Source organism: Phymastichus coffea, unplaced genomic scaffold (assembly GCF_024137745.1).
Source record: "Phymastichus coffea isolate CEN01 unplaced genomic scaffold, Cenicafe_Pcof_1.1 PCOF00003, whole genome shotgun sequence".
Taxonomy (NCBI): domain Eukaryota; kingdom Metazoa; phylum Arthropoda; class Insecta; order Hymenoptera; family Eulophidae; genus Phymastichus; species Phymastichus coffea.
This window is the reverse complement of record NW_026706814.1, coordinates 6,846,073-6,868,026: the sequence shown is the minus strand read 5'-3', so window position 1 is coordinate 6,868,026 and position 21,954 is coordinate 6,846,073. Positions and strand designations below refer to the sequence as shown.

General features: G+C 36.9%; 1 protein-coding gene across 1 annotated transcript in view; it reads right to left on the bottom strand.

Annotated features, from left to right (window-relative positions):
• Positions 1 to 21,954, bottom strand: part of LOC131666139 (5'-AMP-activated protein kinase subunit gamma-2) — a 1,183,314-nt gene that overhangs the window by 887,049 nt on the left and 274,311 nt on the right. Inside the window, exon 6 of the mRNA XM_058938551.1 lies at positions 6,760 to 6,951. Coding sequence (XP_058794534.1) covers positions 6,760 to 6,951 — 192 coding nt within the window. The remainder of the gene's footprint in view (positions 1 to 6,759; positions 6,952 to 21,954) is intronic.

Sequence of the window (21,954 nt, the reverse complement as noted above, 5' to 3'; positions counted from 1 at the left end):
CACCCAGGTTTCGGTTAGCCCTATTATATTAAATTCCCTAACATATTCCCAGTCGTCTTCCTCCATGCTCTTAATCCCCACCACGTTCCAGAATAGTATCTTTACTGTCTCTCTTCTCTCTCTCTCCCTTCTCTCCTCTCTCTCTCTTTTTTCCCTATTATTTTCGAAACCCTTTCGCCCTATTTCCTACCATTTTTCCCTCTTTCTCGCTCCACCACCATTCTTCTTCTTCTGACTTCAACCCGTTATGTCACATCTTCACCTCTTTATCTTTATCTTTTGTTTCTCCCGCTGTCCTTCTTACTTCCTCTCTTATCGTCCTCTGCTTCCACGTCCAGATCTAATCTATAAAGATCTTTTTCTGCCTCAGCTTCTTTTTCCTCTTCATAATTCCTTCTTTTTGTTCCCATGAAGCGCATCTAATTTGCCACAGTTTTTTTCCTTTTTCTCTCCGATCATTCCTCCCCGCTGTCCCTCCTATTCTTCTCAGATTCATTATCTCCCCTTTCATTTCTAGTTCCTCTCTTAACCAGTCCTCTGCCTCACTCTTCTTTTCCCATCTTAACCCACCCTCTAAGTCTGTCACTATTATGTTGTTGAACCTACTTTCTTTATCCATTTTTTCTCTTATATATTCTATTTCTACCTTATTACCTACTTCTGTTCCTCTTTGCTTCTCGTTTCCTCCTTCTATACTTTCTTTTAATTTTACGCATGCTTCTTACAACTGGTTCATCCTCTCACCCCGTTTTTCCTGCAGTTTCTTTTTTCTAAGTTCTGCTTTTACCCTTTTTTCTTTCGTCTCTCTCCTTCTTTCTTCTCTCACTCTTTCTCTTGTTCTCTCCTAACTTTTCCTATTTCTTTCTCCCATCTTTCTTCTCTTCTTTTCCCCTCTGTCTCCATTCTTTTCATTTTTTCCATTATTTCTTTAAACATTTCTGTCCATTCTCTCCCTTCTTCCTCCCATACCTCTCTTAAATCCCTTATATCTGCCCGTATCTTTTTCATTATATCTTCTGCTCCATTACTTTTTCCCACTTCTCTTATCATGTTGTACAATCCTCCCCCCCCTCCTCTTCCATCTCGCTCCCCTCACTTTCACGCTTGCATCTTTTTGCCTCTTTCATTTCTCCTCTAATATTCTCCCTCAGCCCCTCTCCGCTCTCTCTCCCCCTCATTACCTTTACTCTTTTCTTCTTTTCCTCCTTTGGACCTTTCTTATCCATCCTTCCACCTTTTTATCTCTTAATTTTTCTGTTGTCATAAATCTTTCCATCACTATCCCATACGTCTTAATTCGTCTCTCTACTTCTACTCGTGATCTCACTTTTATTCCCTGTCTTACCGTTTCTGTCTCCGACTTTACTTCTTACCGCCCCTCCTTTCTACTTGCCTTTCCCGCTTCTTAATTTTCTCTCTTAACCTCAACTTTTCTTTTTTTTTTTATTCCTCTCTCTCTCTCTGCTCTTTCCTGCTCTTCTTCAAGCCTCTCTCTCTCTCTCTACTACTACACTTCTCTTCCGCTTCCACGCTCTTTTCACCTCTATTTCTCTGCTCAAACACTTTTCCTCTCAAACTTTCTCACCAAAATTCGCACTCACAGTCAAGACACGTCTACTCCCTTCCGCGAGTCGAAACCTACTCAACAACTAGAAAATGTAGAATGAGAAAAATGAGTATAGATTAGAAGTAATTAATGATGGAAATGAAAAGTCAGTTTTAGCTTTAGATGTAAAAAATAGTACTGATTTTTACAGCTTTAAAATTTAAGATCAAGATAATAGTACAAGAGTAGTATAGCAAGATACGTACTAGGTTAAGAGAAAGCTTCGTGGTTGGAGTAAGTCCGTAGGAACCCTAGTGAGATAAGTTGTAAAAATGAAAATAATTATAAAATATTATTCATAAATTGAAATGTTAAATTGAAAATATACTGAAAGAGGTAATTGAAAAAAAATGAAGGGAGAGATCGTGGAATCGAACCCGCGTGCTTTAGTTAGTATGTCAGTGCTCTACCACTATAGTTACTACTATATGTACGTAGAAGAGTCAGATTTTCTCGATATTGATTATGATATACGAGGTGTGTTCAAAAAATAACGAGAATTTTCGTTTTATGAAAAAAATATTTATTTATTCATCTACATTAATGTTGTCGCCTTCAAAGTAGTCCCCTTCGGATACAATACACTTATGCCAACGCTTTTTCCAATCCTTGAAACACTTTTGAAATTCGATCTTTGTAATAGCTTTTAGCTCTTTCAGCGATTCGCTTTTAATGTTATCTATGCTTGTAAAACGACGGCCTTTTAATGTTCTCTTTATTTTTGGAAATAGAAAAAAGTCACATGGAGCCATATCTGGCGAATATGGAGGCTGAGGCATCGTTACAGTTTCGTTTTTGGCCAAAAATTCACGAAGCAATGAAGTGTGAGCAGGCGCATTATCGTGGTGCAAAAGCCATGAATTGTTTTGCCACAAATCCGGGCGTTTTTTTCGGATTGCTTCACGCAAACGACGTTGAACTTATAGGTAGTACTGCTTATTGATTGTTTGACCTTGTGGCAAGAATTCATAATGCACTATGCCATTAAAATCGAAGAACACAGTGAGCATAACCTTCACATTCGACCGCACTTGTCGAGCCTTTTTCGGTCTTGGCGATCCAGAATGCCTCCACTGGGACGATTGAGCCTTAGTTTCGACATCATATCCGTAAACCCATGTTTCGTCACCTGTTATAACACGTTTTAGTAGTTCTGCATCGTTATTGACTTCATTTAGCGACTCCTGAGCAACTTCCATTCGCCGCTGTTTTTGTTCGAAATTCAACAATTTTGGAACGAATTTTGCTGCCACACGTTTCATACCCAAAACATTCGAAAAAATTTGATGGCATGAGCCAACTGATATGCCAACATCATCAGCGACTTCTCTGATTGTGATTCGGCGATCGTTCATAACCATTTCTTTCACTTTTTTCACGTTTTCATTGGTTGTTGATGTGCTTGGGCGTCCGGGTCGTTCGTCATCTTCAACGTTTTCGTGGCCATCTTGGAAACGCTTATACCACTCATAAATCCTTGCTTTACTCATAGCAGACTCACTATATGCCTTTGATAACATTTGGCAAACTTTACTACACTTTATTTCATTTTTTACGCAAAATTTAATACAAATTCTTTGATCCATTTTTTTTCACAAACGAAAATCGCCGAGCTCGAAAAACACGTCTAACGTTAGCGGCTGCCACTTAAAAAGTAAGCAATGAATATTGCTGAAAATTTTATCGTACTTCAGGGGCATGAGTACCAACATACTACTGTGGGCAAAAAGTAAGGTGAATTTTCAATTTAAACTTCGCGGGCTTAACATTTCGGGTTAGTTCTTTTTTTCTTGAGTTGGTAGAACTGCGAATGACATCTGGGACAAATTTCATGTCAATGTCATCATCAGTAATATATTTACGCTTGTGTTTACCAAACGACCAAGAGTGCATGTTTCGATTTTTACAATGTCTGATTTAATTCAGCAAAGAAGTGCCATCAAATTTTGTTTGCGGAATGAAATTTCGGCTGCGGAAACGTTGAGGATGTTGCGGAAGGCCTTTAGTGATTCTACCATGTCGCAGAAAAATATTTATAAGTGGTACAAAGACTTCAAAGAGGGTCGAGAACGTGTTGATGACTTGGAGCACTCCGGACGACCATCGACGTCAACAGATGACCAACATGTCAATAAAGTGAAGGAATTAGTGCTCGAAAATCGTCGGTTGACTGTTAGAGACCTTACTGATATGATCGGAATATCAGAAGGATCTGTGAAAACAATTTTGAAAGACCATTTGGGCCTACGAAAAGTCAAATCTCGTTTGGTACCGAAAACGCTCAATTTCTTGCAAAAAAGTCGCCGCGTTGATGTGTGTGAAACAATGCTTTCTGACTATCAGGACAAGCTCAAATGCATGATTACGGGAGATGAGACTTGGATTTATGCTTACGACCCTGAAACAACCGACCAATCAAGCGAATATCGTGCTAAAGGCGAGGCCAGACCGAAAAGAGCACGTCTAAGTCGTTCAAAAATCAAGGTCATGATGACAGTTTTCTTCGATTTTCGTGGTGTGGTGCACTATGAATTCCTTCCACCCGGCCAAACTAAGGCCAAACTGTTAATAAGGAATATTATTTGAGCGTTATGCGTCGTTTGCGTGAAGCAATTCGTCTAAAAAGACCAGAATTATGGGCCAACAACTCTTGGGTTTTGCATCACGATAATGCACCATCTCACACTGCACTCGTTCTTCGTGACCATTTCGCCAAAAATTCGACGCATATCGTTCCGCAACCACCGTATTCGCCTGATTTGGCTCCGTGTGACTTCTGGCTATTCCCAAAACTCAAGAGACCACTCCGGGGAACGCGTTTCGAGTCGATTGAGGAGATAAGAGCTGAATCGAAGAAGGCGCTGATGGCTATACCGGAAAGGGACTATTTGGCATGTTTCGAGGATTGGAAAAAACGTTGGCATAAGTGTATTTTATCGGGAGGGGATTACTTCGAAGGGAATGACATTGATGTAGAAGAATAAATAAAGATTTTTCACTTTACAAACAAATTCACCTTACTTTTTGCCCACAGTAGTAATAAAAAAAAATTTTATACAAGCGGACTCTCCAAACCCGTGAAATTTAAAAATTCTCGTTACTTTTTGAACACACCTCGTATGTTACGGAGGCTTAAAGTGTCGCGACATACTGTAAATAAACGAACTCTTTACAAATAAAAATATTTTCAGGATCCTGAAAGTCTTGCACATAAAAAATATAGTCCATATTTAGATTATAAATCCAATTGTTCCCCGTGATATGCGAACTGTATCTTATCTCAAAGCAATAATGACTATTTTTTTGATATAACGATTTACTCGTATATAAACCTTTTTCTTCAAAATTATATCATTTACAGTTTTCGAATATATTAATTTTTCATTCGAGCTATCCCCTCCATGTTCTACAGCACCATCACTTTGCTTACACCGTCATCACTTAGTCTTAAAACCACTTCGATCTAGTAGAAAAGCGCAGTCTCTAGAGACAACCAGCGAACTACGCTTGCCTTACATACTCCATTTGTAAGATTCCTTAGGAGTTAGTTAAATCCTTATTGATTAGTTAATAAAATCAATCTTCATCTATAATTGAGAACGAGCTCATTTTGGAACTATTCGATACCAATTTTTTTTTTTTTATTAATAATCCTTTATAAGATAACTAACTAACTAATTAGATTACTAAACTAACTACTGATACGATACGTATGAGATCGTGAAACAAGATTAATAAATTTGACACATCAGACTATTCAGTTGATAATTAATTTAGTATACCTCTCGCTAACAAAAAGTTCTTGGAATCATGAAGGATGAGTGCAATACCTCCATTATGAGAGAGTATATTGAGTTACAAAGTAAATTGTATAGTATTGAAATAGCAACTAAGAAACACCTGAAAAAGGTAAAAGGAGTAAAAAATATACAGTTAAAAATAATATCACGCATTCAGATTATCGAAAAAGCTTAAATGAAGTAGAAATTATTAAACGTACCTAGTGTAAGATACGAACCAAATTACATCAAATATTAACAGAGAGAGAGAGAGAGAGGGGGGGGGGAAAGAGGACTAAGTCCTCATGATGACAAACGTCGTATATTTGTTCATAATTCAGACACGCTTCCATTGTAGCTTTATAAAACTCTCGAAATCGCAAAATTGAAAGAAAGAGTTACAAAATTACGAAGTAAGAGGTAAACAGCATTGTAAAAAGATCGAGAATCGAAGAAAATGAATCTAGAGGGCAACACTAGCGAGAGAATTCTACTCCCTCGACAGGCAGTAGATGTCGCTCACGACTTACATCAAGTAACTGGTAGAACAAGCCGCCTAGAAGGAGACTGAAGCTGATAGGAAGTTTAGAAAAAAAGAGGAAATGAAGAGGAAGAAACAACGGCTGCCAGAGTCTGCGGAGTGGTAGTACGGTTCCAGGTGAAGAATAATCAGAGAGGGAGACTGAAAGAGAGGGGAACAAAAACGGTGGATCGAGCTCTAAGAGTAGGGATGCAACCAATATAATCAACAGCTCGCTCTTGTCGAGTAATGAGGTTCAAAGTCAAATCCAAGGTCACCATCGAATTCCTTGTTCAAAGTTACTGAAGAATGACCTTGATCTTTTTCAGAAATGAAGTACTTTAAAAAATATTCAGCCGTCGCCGGACTTAATTGATACCCTGTATATATATGATACGTATTTTATATATATACAATATATAATATATTTTACATATATATAATCCTTTGAAAGATCTTGAGAAGATTTTCATAATGCATCTATGCTGATCTCGATATATTCGCTTTTCACTTAGGTATAAGACTTTGAAGTTTTCACAAATTTCTTTTTTGATGGACAAAAGTAATTAACCGGTACAGTATATATATTTTTATTTTTTTTTCTTCATGAGTTTTTATATTACGTGATAGTATATAGCTCTACTTCATTTTAGTAATTTAAATATCCAGGTATAAAAAAAAATTTGGTAGTTTTAGTTTTAATTAATTCATATTTTAAAAGCAAACTTCAACCACAACTGATTAATAAAAATAGTTGTGATTTAGTGCTTTATTGAAATATTTAGTAATAAGCATTCGCGATAATTAGATGTTAGTCATTTGAACTTTGTTAAATTAAAACAAAATATTCATACCGCTTTTCTTTTATCTTCTGAATTCAGAGAGTTGTGACTGCGATGTCGTATGAGATCAATAACTTTACTAACAGGATTCCGACTACTTTCTGATCCTGATCGTGGTCTAATTTGTTCTTTGTTTTCTTTGTGACTTTTTTCTGTTGTATTTTCAAGAACGGAACTTCCATGTGAGTTTCTGTATAAAGATTGCTAAAAGTATAATAAAATATCATTTTTGTGACAGTAATATTCAATACATTTATATTTTGAATAAGATATTCGATAACATTTTTCATATTTAAATGAATTTCTTATTAAAATATGTTTTTCAGGAATTTAACATATTTTAAGATTGTGGCGGGGAATTTCGGGGGGTCTTAGCCGCGCTCTTGAATCTCTTCCGCCACAAGGCCTGTTTGGATCTTTATCTCCGATTATTTTAGGGTACCAAACCGCTGTGTGATTAAGGCAATCGTTGGGAATGGGGCCTAGTATCGCAACGTACTCCGGTTTACTTCCAGGATGACTGCGTAGTGTGGGCAAACGTATGGGGACCCGCGATCTCCTTTATTTCAGGCCTTTGATGTCCAACAATTTGGTTTCCTTCCTTCTTCTCGTTTGTAATATGCCGACAGCTCAGGTTGTGACACTCTACCTCGGGTCGGAAGTTCGTTCGAATTCGCCCGTATGTCACCTATCGTGAGAACTAAAAAATAACGAACCAGTGTTTCCCGATGACAACCGTCCGCGGCTGAAAATAATCAGCATGTAAAGAAGGTAGGGTAACAAGAAGCAAAATTTATAAAAAAAAATTAATCACTCTTTATTAATTTTATCTCACTCTACATACACACGTGGTCTAATTAACGAAAGTTCAATATAACTCAACACAATTCTATGTAATAGTAAGGGCACGAATTAATAGAGACTAAAGTTCTTTCATTCGGTCTTCGATTAAACGAAAATGGCGGAATGGTCAGTGCGACGTAATCGAAGAATTTTAATAACCTGGTTTGATTAAGCTTAATTTTCAACTACGTCCTAATAACCGAACAATTAGTTAACACAACCCAACTCAAACATTAACTAACTTCCGATTAATTTAACACTCGCATTAAATTCAGATAAAGGCGAAAGGTCAGCACAAATGAGTTAAACACTAATCTTCTTCGCGCCTAATTCTAACACGCGCGTTAAATTCGAATAACGGCGGAAGGTCAACACGAATGAATTAAACTCTGAATACCTATATCTTCGATTATAACACTCACGTCTTGATTCGAGTAGATAGCAAGGGTCAACGCGAATTATCTAGATCACTGATTTATTCTTCGATCGCCTTCTTCTAATCCCATCAATTCTGGGAAATGGCGGAATGATCAGCGCGAATCACTCTACGTACCCGAGAAATCGGCATTGACGGATCCACGCGTCGCGGTGACCTGTTAGGCCGAGAAACTCACGCCCGCACTCCGCAATTATCAAATATGAGTGGCACTTTGCGTACTTACGATTTCGGTGGAAGATTCGGTGATTGAACTTGGAAAATTTGGGCTGTTTGTTACAGGTCATCGTTGCAGCCGAGAGATAGCGGAAAAATCTACGAGAATCGGCTTTTCGTGATAAAAAATCACTCTTCCACTCCTCTTTCCGAGAAGAAAACCTATTATTGGCCGATATGCTAATTCGGATATCGGTAACGCCCTCCGAATTTTTCATCATTGGTCAGTATGTAAATTAGAGAGATACAGCACCCGCATTTTATCTCCTACTTTTGTCGCTATTTACCCTCTCTCATCCCCCCACTAAGTCGGTTAACATTGATCAATCAGAAAGATCTACCCCTACTCTTATCTATTTTTCGATGCGGATGGAAATCAAATTTTATTCTAATTCGCTTATTGATCGTGACGTCACCAGCGAGTTTCGTCAGAAGTTCGAATTTCGTCGGTTAATTTATCAATTTAATTTGTCGGAATGTTTGTCGCTTATAATTACAATAAAGGGGTATGTCGGTCGCATATGAATTTTCCTAATTCTGTATTTTTACATTTTTCATTTTTAATTTCAACTTTGATTAATTGTGAGTAATAAAATAATTAAAGTCATTTCATTCGTAGCGCCCTAATCTTCGCATTTATATTTAATTTTATTTATCATTTCGCTCGCTTCATATAGTCGATCTCGCTCGCTCTTATTTAGTCTATCACGCTCGGTCTTGTTTAGTCTATCTCGCTCGCTCTCGCTTAGTCTGTCTCGCTCGTTCTCGTTCAGTCTGTCTCGTTCGCTCATGTTCAATCTGTCTCGGGGCATCAAAATGGCCGCTAGCTCTCTCGCGCATGCACCTCGTGTTCCGATACCGGTCTTTGGAACGCCTCCTGGAGCGCTCCTGTTTCGGTCAGGTGATGTTTTTGAGTGTTATTTATGTTTCTGGGTGTCACTAGTAGTCATTATTAGTGTGAGTGTGTGGCGCTCAGGATATCGTCGATGGTGTGCGGCAGCCCGACACAGCTGATTGCCGGCTGACACTTCATCGGCGATTTTCTGCTCACCCCAGGTGTGCCAGCGTTCCACGAGTGTTAGTGCTAGTGTTTGGGAGTGTAACGAATCTGCATGTATCATCAACATGCATTTCAGTTGCATTTCCAGTTAAGTTTCCCGTGCTTTTTCTCCGGTCGGCAACACGTGGTTGTGAGTGAGTGTGTGCGTGCGCTCTCTTATTTTGTAGTGCGCTCCATTTTTGAGTGTCGCATTCATCTGGCTTGCTTCATTAATATCTCTGGTGTTGTTGTTCGGACATAAAAAAAGATAAGTATTTGTTTTAGAACGCGTCTGGGTTCGCGTTATACGACTGGTTACGGGCGGCAAGGAGATGGCTTTCCTGAGGTGTTGCAAATAATGCAACACTCTCAGGCAAAGTCTTGTAATGTACCACATTGCAAGATAACATTATTAACAAGTACTTAAAATGGATCCATCTCAAATTATTTTCAACTATTTCTATTATTTCTATTGTTATAATTCAAACGACATATGATTTTCAATAAATGAAACGGGTGAAGTATAAAAATACGGAGTGGGTATTTTAAGATTTAAATCATTCTTATATCTAGTAGACGTAATATAAAAATTTTTCCAATTATCTTATTCATTTATTTACTATATACTTTAAGAAAATATATTCTATTCATTAAAAACATAATTGAACTTATGAAAAAATTCAAGGGGATTGAATTTCACTGGGAAGCCGACGGAATGTGCAGAGAATTATGTACATTGACAAAATTAGATTTTTATTTTCAACTACTATTTTAAACTATCACATATAAAAGAACTCTAACATATTTATTCAAATATTTGCATTATATTCAGAGTATCTCAAAAGCTCTAGGACCGTCCCAATCTCAAACAAAAAGTATTATCGGGAAAAAAGTTTTAGATACAGTTTTTAGTTTTATCATTGATATACCTAGTGATGACCTTCACTTTGACCTTACTTATTTTTCATGGCCATTTTAAAGGTAAACTTTCGTTTATTTTTGAATAGTAATCTCTACTTTCAACCCTAGATTTAGTAGATTTAGAATCAGTGGAGAATTTTACGATAGATAGTTAGACAGTTTAGAAAATATATCATATGTGGGGTCTAATAGACACCCCAAGATGGTCAAAATCATTTAAATTTCAATGTTATTTTTTTAATCTGTTTACCCAAAAGACCCTATAATAACAAGGTTTAGCAAAATTTTCTAATCCAATTTCGAGAGTTTGACAACAACCCGTTGTCAAAAAATAATAATCAAACAATCATCTCAGGTTACACACGTGTGTTTCGTTGGTAGATATCCAACCTCATCAGATCTTTATTAAAAACAAATGAAAAAATGGTTACAATAAATGATACATATAGAATGAATAAAAGTCACCCTAACAAACATTTACCTCAATTCACTAATCACAATCAAATTAACTATTACAGTAAAACCAGAAATACAATATTATCATATATATGTATTTCAAAAATGGCTTGTGTTACGTCTCAATAAGGTTTACACAGGCAAGGTCGACATAAGAGCACCGTCAATTCATATGTTTTTGTTGCTGACTCTGTGGGAGAGCTCTTAAAAAAGTTTTCTCACGAAGTTGAGTAGTAAAGGCAGGCGAAATTAGTTAATACTGCAAAAATTACTACTGATTCGCGAGCGCGTGCTAAAATGAATCCACCTGCACGAACGTCAGCAAGAGCAGAGTGCACTATCTCCACGTGCCAAATATAAAATTTCCCTAACTCGAGATGAGTCACGGTAGAAATTAGCGCTTCCGCGATGCATTTTTTGTCAGTGATAGTTAGTCTAGCTAGAGTATCACGATTAGTAGTACAACTTTCTTTCTTTTTTTTTTTATTTAGCAATTCATATTTCTCATGAGATATACAAGGTATCCCATTTTAAAGGAACCACCCCGAAATTTTCGACGGTTGACGTTGTACAAAAAAATTGTTCAGACAATAGTTGTTTGGGACAATGGGGGCAACCTTTCTGTGAAATCCGATTTGACCTTGAGATTCATTTTCAAGGTCATTTGAAGGTCAAAGTCATTTTTTGAATAAGAACCCATATTTTTGATCCCGGAATCGCAAAGAGCGGAAAATTCTACGTTCAGATAACGTATTATGTGTGGTGTGCGGTTAACCCCCCCCCCCCCCTCGTCTAAGGTCATGTAGGGGTCAAATTTATGATTTTCTTCATCTATGCACAGGGATGATGGGGCAAGAGTAAGGTTAATTGTAATAACCCAATAACTCGATAACCCAAATAACCCAATAATCCAATAACCCAACAACCCCAATAATTCAATAACACCAATATCCCAAAAAAATTGTCAAACAACAGTGACCTTGAGCTTAAACTTCAGGTTAATTTTCAAAGTCGACTTCATGTATTCAAAGCCATCATGAGAAGTGTCATTTTCCATTTTGTGGGATAACATGTTATTTCCATTATTTTTTCTGGTGTGATTCCGGACAAGCCTACAAAGTTTCAACTAAATTTTTCAATAACACTTTTTTAGTATTGTTTATGACAATAGTGATTCGCGAACAGTTCTTCTCAGGATAGTTCAAGTGTAATTTTCTTAGTTGACTTAAAAGGAGGGAATATGCCGGATTATTCGAGAAACGAAATTGTTGATATTCTGTTGTCTCTCGGGGTATGTCAAGGCCGATATCGTGCTGCGGCAAGGTATTACCGCCAAAATTACCTAGAGAGGCTTCACTATCCGAACCACGTGAGAATCCGAATCATCTAGCAAAGAAAGAGACGTCGACCCCGAATACGCAGAAATCGTCGTCGCATTATGATGCCGAACAATGATGATCCACGAATTCTCGTCCTTTTGGCAATGGCTGATTTGGATCATCATATCTCGTTGCGTGAAATTCAGAGACATACTGGAATCCCAAGATTAACAGCCGCTAGATTTTTGCGGCTGTACAGATTTCATCCGTATCACATAACTTTGACTCAAGCTTTAATGCCAGATGATCTCCGTCGCAGACTCGAATTCTGCAATTGAGCACAAGCAAGGATTCGTGAAGATCCTGAATTTTTCAGATACGTCATGTTTTCGGACGAAGCTACATTTCATAGTAATGGGCAACTCAATCGCCATAATAGTCATTATTGGTCTATCCAGAACCCTCATTGGGTACGTCATGTTGATAATCAGCATAGATGGAGCCTCGTAGTTTGGTGCGGTATAATAAATGGTTATTTTTTCGATGGGAATGTCAACGGTGCAGCATATCTTGATTTCCTGCAGAATGAATTACCAGAATTATTGGAAGATGTGGACTTGGAAAACAGAAGACGATTATGGCTTCAACAGGATAGTGCACAGTGTCATCGCTCACTAATGGTTCGTCACTTCATGAACCAACGATACCGAAGACGATGAATAGGCATTGGTAGTGACATTACTGAGTGGTGTCCAAGATTACCAGATCTGACAAGTCCAGATTTCTTTTTATAGGGCTATTTGAAAAATGTTGTTTATGCACAGCAACCAACAACACGGCAAGATATGATGCAACGCATCATACAAGCTTGCAGAGCTATTCCGCGTCACGTTTTGATGTCCACAGTTGAAAGTTTTGAACGTAGAATTCAACACTGCATAAATTTGAACGGGGGTATTCTTGAACATCTTATGAGATAAATCTTTGTGTTACAATCTTGACCATAACTCTATCTGTAGTCAACGTCTTGTCGTGATCGGCTGAGCATTCCCACCTTGCCTTCACTGGCTGGGTAATCAATACCTTATTAACCTCACCCTTCCCCCGGTGGGATGGTAGGGTGAACCGCTTCCCCAACATAATACTTTATCTAAACGTAGAATTTCCCGCTCTTTTCGAATTCGTGATAAACAATGGGGGTCCTTATTTAAAATATCTCTTGGTTATTGGGTTATTGAGGTTATTGGGTTATTACAATTAACCTTACCCTTGCCCGATCATCCCTGGGCATAGATGAAGAAAATCCTAAATTTGACCCCTACATGACCTTAGGCGAGGGGGGGGGATAACCGCACCCCACACATAATACGTTATCTAAACGTAGAATTTTCCACTCTTTCCGAATCCGGGATCAAAAATATGGGTTCCTATTCAAAAAATGACTTAGACCTTCAAATGACCTTGAAAATAAATCTCAAGGTCAAATCGGATTTCACAGAAAGGTTGCCCCCATTGTCCCAAACAACTGTTGTCTGAATAATTTTTTTGTATAACGCCAACTGTCGAAAATTCCGAGGTGGTTCCTTTAAAATGGGACACCCTGTATATATGCTGCCAAAGTTGTACAGAAGGATTAATATACAATATTTACATAGGTATTTGACATTAGATATAGGTAAATTGTCGATAAATTTCCACTTTCAATGAACAATCTTTGAGGAACTCATATACAAATGAGCATGCTATGATATTGGGCTCAGCAATGAGCATTTCTATTTAAAGCGGTAATGTAAGTTTCAATCTGCGTGAAGATTTGAGTAGCTTTTCCTTTTGTATAGCATAAAGTTCGCATTGCCATATAACATGGTTTAAATTTTGGTTGGCACGCTTACATTTGTATGAAGGATTGTTAATTATCTATTTACTATGTAAAGATTCTGCGAGATTGTAGTGATTAGCTCTACATCCATTGATAATTACAATAAACTCTCTATTAAGGTTTTTTTCCTACAAACCATGGTTTTTTACAACTTTTATAATAGTTTTTATAATAATTTTCGAAGAAGAAGGAGCCAATAGACTCGCTTTGGATAAGGTTTAACCGTTCTGATTCTTGATGCGTTTGCTTCATGAAGGTTTCGTAAAGATCAGTGTAAGGAATGTTTTTGATATCACAACTGGAGACTGCGGTGGCTTCTTTAGCAAGAGAGTTAGCTTGCTCGTTACCTAAAATACCTATGTGTGAAGGTATCTAAAAAAAATTTATTGTTTTGTTATGTTTTATTAACACATTATATTTTTTTTTAGTTTATAGTATATATTCATTGGGAGCTGTATTAATTTTTGTAGACCTTAACAATTCAAGCGCACTTAAAGAATCAGAGAATATATATATACATTGGTCGGTCTTCTATCACTGTCTTTGCGAGTTTCACTGCCTCGCTGAGAGCGATGTATTCTGCGGTGAAAACGGAGGCTTTTAGATCTATAGATTTCTTTATATATATATATATATATATATATATATATATATATATATATATATATATATATATATATATATTTAGGGTTGGACAAGCAGCTCCAAAAAAATTTCCATCTTGGGTTTTACTGCCATCAGTGCAAATGGCAGTTGCATCGCTTTCTTCCAGTAATTGGCTCACAACTTGGTTTGTATTGCTATTGCTTTTAATTACCCTAATTCGCAATTGACAGGGATAGACGACATTATGGTATTATATTGTAATCGATGAACAGAGCCTACATTTATGGTTTCAGTTAAGAAAAATTTCTTAAAACCCTAATTATATTAAAAGCTTTATAACATTTATTTGTAATAAGTGAGATATGCTGAGAAAAAGATAGTTTATGATCAAAGATGACTCCAAGAAAGCGAGCTGATTCAGTTGATTTGATACTTGAGTCATCAAGCTTGATTTTAAGTGAACCTGGAGGGATATTTTAATTATTGAAATGTAAGAATTTAGTTTTGTGTTCAGTCAGCTCTATCTTGCATTAAGATTGGTCTTAATCCTTTTAATAGCGTTAGTGAAAATTCTCTTTCCTTTTCTAATTGAATCACGTTTAATATGGATAGTTATGTCGTCAGCGAATTGAGACGCTATTACACTTTTTTGTACATTTATAAGAATTCCAGTAACGTAAAGAATGTACAATAATGGACTTAAAACACCTCCCTGCGGTACTTCTTGATAAGTCTATCGAAAGTTGTATTTTAATAAATCAGTAAATATTAGTCTTCCATGTTTTATAAATTTGATGAAACAGAATATTTTTGGAGCAACCAAATTCAGCTAGCTTCGTAAGCAAGATATCAATATTAATACTATCAAAAGCGCCTTTGACATTAAGAAAGGCCGCAAGGATGTGTTTTTTCCGCGAAGACTTCTTCAATTTTGAGGGTAAGTGTGGCGTGGCTATCGGCACAGGACTTATTTTTTTGAAATCTATTTTGACTAGGTGGGAGAATATTGTGATATCGAGCCCACCATGACAGTCTATTTTTGATCATAGTTTCAAGGGGTTTACACGTGTAAGAGGTGAGCGAAATAGGTCTTACGCTGCTATTGTCAGGTTTTGTAATGAAGTGGACGTAGGATTGTTAACAAATTTGCGGGAATTCATTATTTTGAAACATTTCGTTGAATATATCCAGAAGGATAAGTTTGAATTTGATCGGAAGATTTTGAAGGATTTTAAAATCAATCCTGTCTATGCCTGGAGCGGATTTAGTGTTTTTTGAATCGAGAGCGGAATTAAATTCTAAAAAGTTAAAATAGGTATCAAAAAATTCATTAGGTCAGCAGTCAGGTAGCCATGTTGGGTCTCAGATACCGTCAGTACGCGAGCACAGTTTGTTTAGTGTATTGGTAACATTTTCAGAAAATTGCAAGTTTTCTGACGTATGCTTCATACAAGGCTTTGTCCAGTTATTTTTTAAAACTTTACATCTTTTAGCATTTAGACTTTCCGCAAATTCAACGAAACTTTCCTTTTTTTTCGTTTAGTAGTCTTGTGAAATAAAGCACAATGTTTTTTGTAGTTGATAAGGTCATTTAAGCTTTCGGTAAATTGCCATTTTTTTATAAGTAGCACGACGCAGACGCTTTAGTAGTGCACATTCATTATCCCACCAAGGGGCCGAATTTCTGTTATTTTTATTTTTTACAAATTTAGCTATTCTAGGAGTGCTTAATTTTACGTCTTGTGTAATTAGATCTGTGAAAAAAGAATATTTTTCTACAGCAGATTTGGAAGTGTACTCACCTGAGACAGCTGTTCGTATTTTTCATTGAGTAATTTCTCGTATATTGACCAGGCTGTCTGAACACTTTTTAATTTAAAGTTTTGTTTTCATATTCATGCTTTTTAGAGCTTATATCAACAAAGATCGGATAGTGGCCCGATCCTCAAAGTTCATCGTGAAGTTTCACTGTCGATTTTTCATTCAGGTAAGGTGTCGTTAGAATTAAGTCTAAATTAGAATGATAATCGCAATGAACATTTGTATATGTCACGGAATCGAAGTTGTGTATGAATAATTTATGATCGTCTATAGCGTTAGAAAAATTTTCACCATTTCTCTCATTATTTGGGCAATTACAGGACATATTATGCGCATTGAAGTCACCCACCATTAGACAGTGAGATCGATTGTTTACGTTATCCAGTAAAACATTACATTGAGCCTAAGACAATAAAAGCTTTGAAGATCTGTAACAAACTAAAATATCGATAGGCGGACTAACACTATTAATGCATACTCCGCAAATTTCAACAGAGTCATCTTGTGTTACAAGATTGGAAATTTTATAATATACTAGATTTTTTGCGAATCATAAGAAGAATACCTCCTCCTAGTTCTTTTTTCTTAACTTTTCTGTCTTTTCTGAATGTCAGGAATTCGGGGTAACGTACGCTGTGTTTTTCACGGAGCTAGGATTCTACACAAATAAAAATATCTATGGTTTTTAGTACAAGATCTATGTTTATTTTTCTTTTGAGAAAACTCTTAGTGTTCCAAAAAATTTTTAGATTTGTGACCATAAGATGTGTATCCATATTGATATTATATTTAGATTGCATATGCACTAGATTCACCACTTATTTGAAGTTTCAAGTGATTTCAAGTTGCTATCTTCTATTATTTCTCGAGTGTCACTGATCATTGTGCAGAAGCCTTTCAGATTTTTGGTGTATTTCCAAGACTCTTCTACTATTTTCGAACTACCAAACGTTGTTACTAAAAACTTTGCAAATTCTTTGAAACTGAGTAGATATGTATCTTGATTGTTGCTAATTAAATCTGCAACCAGAGCAAGACTTGATTTAATTACAGTAATTTATCTGTGGATGTCTGATTTGCTGTAGAACATTGGTTATCTGTTGTGAGGTTTACAGGAGAGTTGGAAAATGTCGATTTAGAACTATTTTCTTAATATTGAATGAATATAATGATGCTTGATACTACACAGGATGTAGAAAACTGAATGAATACTCACCTTATCGATGCTGCGTATATATGGTCTTTTCTCCACCCCTAATTCACGGTATCATACCTCTTTTCATCATTCTCTAAATGTAATTCATCCATCACATCCATATACATATCTCTCTGACGGCATATGTGGTAAATGGAAAGAAGGTTTTAGCCACCTTTTGAGTGCTATCACATTTTCAAGTGAACAATTTTCTGACCAACCAGGTCGATGATAAGAAGATGGGCCTTAGAAATCCTGGCTCGTGTAAAGGACAACCTATTACCTTCAAATTAAAGATGTGAGCCATGTATCGAGAGCCACTCAACTTTTTGACGTAGATAACGACTCTTAACGTAGATAACGACTGAATCATCGTTAGCAGCTAAACGGCCTAAGTCCTCTATAAATTGTGAGTGTTGATTGTATGGAATATTTCTTGAATTCCAATCAATTCCATGAAAGTTTTGCATGAGCTAGGGGTTCTCTCTTTTCGAAAGACTAGGAAGATCTTCCAAAAGACAAGGTGGTGAAAATATAAAATGAGATGGTACCAAATAGTCATCGTTAAGATTGGTGACTGCAAGTTCTTTGAATACAGGTTCATTATTCAACTTGAAAGCTTGTACGTCAACAATAATTACCATAGCAAATCTACAATGAAACGGTAGAAAAATAAAATTAGTATTTTATAAAATGAAGAGTTAAAGTATGTATTGAAATTTTTTCATACTGTTTAAAAGATAGACAACGAGCCATGATTAATATGCACAATTGAATGAGTTAATAATTAATACATCAGTGAAATTTATATTTTTTTCTCCACTCAGTTCACAATCCCTATTACAGTGCTTGGCTATATGCTCTTTTACGCATGAAAACACACGAAAAAAAAATCTAAGTTCTTATTATAGTATTCATTGCGATAAATAGTACAGCGCTAATCACCCTGCGCGCGAATAATACAAAGTACTCTAGTTCTCTAGTTCTCTAGCGATTCAATCAGCTTACACGAGTAAGACAGCGTCCACGGCTATGTCGTTTTACGTATGGAAAAAATTCAAAGTTCTCATTATAGTACTCGCTGTGGTGACTCAGCACTGCACGCATTGTTCACGCATATGCTTTCTTTCTTAAAATTTCAAAGTTGAATTACAAACTCTGCGTAATATACAATTTTCTCAATATTTATATTCTTTTTACGCATTACTTTCTCAATTAAAGTTTTTAAATTACGAATATTCGAAAAGTTAATTTTTTTGAATATTTTTATTTATGTTTTAAAAAATATTATTATTTTTACAGGAAAATTTTGAAATAAAATTACGTGCTTTAGCAGAAAATGTAAGCACTGTAACGATAAGTGTTACATCCGCGTCAGAGCATCTCGTCAGGGTGACTGCCGACGAGGGACAGCACCTATCAGAGGTGTAGAGAAGGCGCACACCGCGCGTCAAGAGTGAGCATAGAGATAGCAAAAGGAACAGAGTCTAGGATAGCTACTCGTACGGTATGGTCGTGACCCTTACGAAGTGTGAATGTTTTCCTCTCATTCCGAAAAGTGTGTAGCAGTTTTTGTGAAGGATGTAACACGTTTCGTTCTTTTAACTTGGAGTGCAATTAGCTATCTGAGTTAATCGCCCATATAACATCGCGCTACTAATTTAGAAAAGGGGAAGTACGGAAGGCACTTTCGCTTCGTCGCAGAAGGTGCTGATGGGCTTTCGCCGCTCAGTCGTCCGAATGCTGCAATTAAGAAACAGGGAAACACAAGAATGACTCAACCCGTTATCGTTAACAATCTTTATTCATCCATAAGACTATGCGATTTATATTATAAAAAAGACCGTGCGAGCTCGTTTCCCTGCGAGTAAACGCAGTGAAGACAAAGCTTCTCTTCATACTTGCTAATCTCGTCGTCCAGCAGATGCGGTGCGGGTTAACGCACGCACCCACCTATCCGCGTCCCGGTAATGATTCGAGAGAGAGAGAATGGAGACCGAGGGGCGCACCAATAATGCAAGAAGTACCTGACCTAGGAAGGGGCGTCGTCGGGAATCCGGCGATCTGCTTTCGCTGGCGTCGCTCGGCCGCTCCTCAACGTCCTTCTTGCCGAGATGATTTATTCCGGGACTTCCAGGTAAGGGCTGATTATCGATAGTAGCCTTGATCGATGATCGCTGCTTCGATTAGAATGGTTTATAAGTGGTTTCAAAATTTTCGGAGTGGCCATATGAGCACAAAAGACGCTGAACGTTCTGGACGCCATGTTGAGGTTACCACTTCAGAAATCATTGATGAAATCCATGATATGGTGATGGCTGACAGAAGAGTGAGATCGCTAGTACTGTAGGCATCTCGAGCGAACGGGTACATAATATTTTGCACCAACATTTGGACATGAAAAAGCTATCCGCTAGATGGGTGTCGCGATTGCTCACGATTGACCAAAAACGAGATCGTGTGAAGTGTTGCAAGAATGGTTTGCAGCTGTTCCAGCAAAATCCGCAAGACTTTAAGCATCGTTTCATCACTGTAGATGAAACATGGATACATGACTACACTCCTGAGACCAAAGAACAGTCTAAACAATGGGTTACCAAGGCGGAATCTGCTCCGAAAAAGGCGAAGACAATTCCTTCGGCCGGGAAGGTTATGGCGACTGTCTTTTGGGATTCGCAAGGAATAATCTTCATCGACTATCTGGAAAAGGATAAAACCATTACAGGCGAATATTATTCATCGTTATTAGATCGTTTGAAAACCGAGTTGCTAGAGAAATGTTCACGATTGACCCACAAAAAAGTCCTCTTCTACCATGACAATGCGCCAACTCACGCCTCAGCAGTTGTGGTCGCAAAACTGATGGAGATAGGGTTCTAACTCGTTTCACATCTCCCCTATTCTTCAGACTTGGCTCCGTTGGGCTACTATTTGTTCCCTAATATGAAAAAATGGCTGGCGGGGAAAAGATTTTATTCAAACGAGGAGGTGATTGCAGAAACGAATGCCTATTTTACAGACTTGGACAAATCCTATTATTTGGAAGGGATTAACAAACTAGAGCAGCGTTGGATGAAGTGTATAAGCCTAAAAGGAGACTATGTTAAAAATAAAAAAGATTTATTAAAAAAAATCAAGCAGTTTCTATTTTTGCATGGACTTTTCAAACGACCCTCGTATGTCAGATCTGGGTGTGTAACGTGTCCGCATGTATTGCTAACATGCATTTCCGTTGCATTTTACAGTCAAGTTTCCCGTCTTTTTTCTTCTAGCCGGCAACACGTAGTCGGGAGTGTGTGCGTGCGTGCGCTCTCTTTTTCTCGTCGTGCGCTCCATTTTTCGCTCATCAGTCTGTTCACGTTTTTTGTTTTGTTGCGTCGTTTTCTCGTGTGGAGTGGGTGGTCGAAAATGGACATAAAACAGTGTGTCGGTTAGAGCGTGAGTCGGGTATAATTATTCGTTTGATTAGGGGGCGGCAAGGAACAGGGATGGTTCCTCTGAGGTGTTGCAAATAGTGCAACACTCTCAGGAAAAGTCTTGTAATGTATCGCATTACAATCTCAAAAATTTCTTTACCAAATATATCGAAATTATATTTGAAGACAGGTACAAATAAAAATATACTTAACAACTGAACGACATACAAACAAAAATTAACAAAGACTCAACAACTGATAAACAAAAACTTCACAAACATTCAACAATCCGCAAACAAAAACTTAAAAAAACCTCAAATAATCAACCGAAATTGAGTTTAAAAACAGTAACGGATAAAAAGATATTTAACGAAAAGTAAATAATAGACAAACAAAAAGTTAACAAAGATTCAACAACTAAAAAACAAAAACTTGACAACAACTCAACAATTAACAAACACAAACTTAACAAAACCTTAAATAAGCGAGATTCTGACAATCTCAAAAAAGATACTCATAAACATAAGATAGAAAAAACTAGTATACCTTTGAAACGCCACAATAACAATCCAATGCTAAAAATATTAAATAATGTAAAAATAAACATAAATTTAACACAATTACACAAACATATACTTATTAATTCACATTCTAAATCAGATTTACGGAATCAAAATAATAAATTACTGACTGACACATCAAATAACACTTCTGATCAATAAATCACTATCTAAAATCAGACAAAGAAAACTTACCGTTCCCGATCAATAATAACTATCACATCCTCCTTCAATTCAGAGAGATTTTCTAAAAAATCTCTTTCGCCAAAATCGAATAAGAAAATTAGACGATCCTTAAGCTCAAGTTCAAGCTCAAATTCAAACTCAAGCTCAAGCTTGAGACCAGCTCTTTTTCACACTCCACTAGTTCCTCAAGCTCAAATACACACAACACAAAAAAAAAGACATGACTGATAAAAAAAAACTAATCCAAACGAAATAATACATACACCACAACCAATTCTTAACAGTTCAATAAATAGACCTAATTATAAACGAAA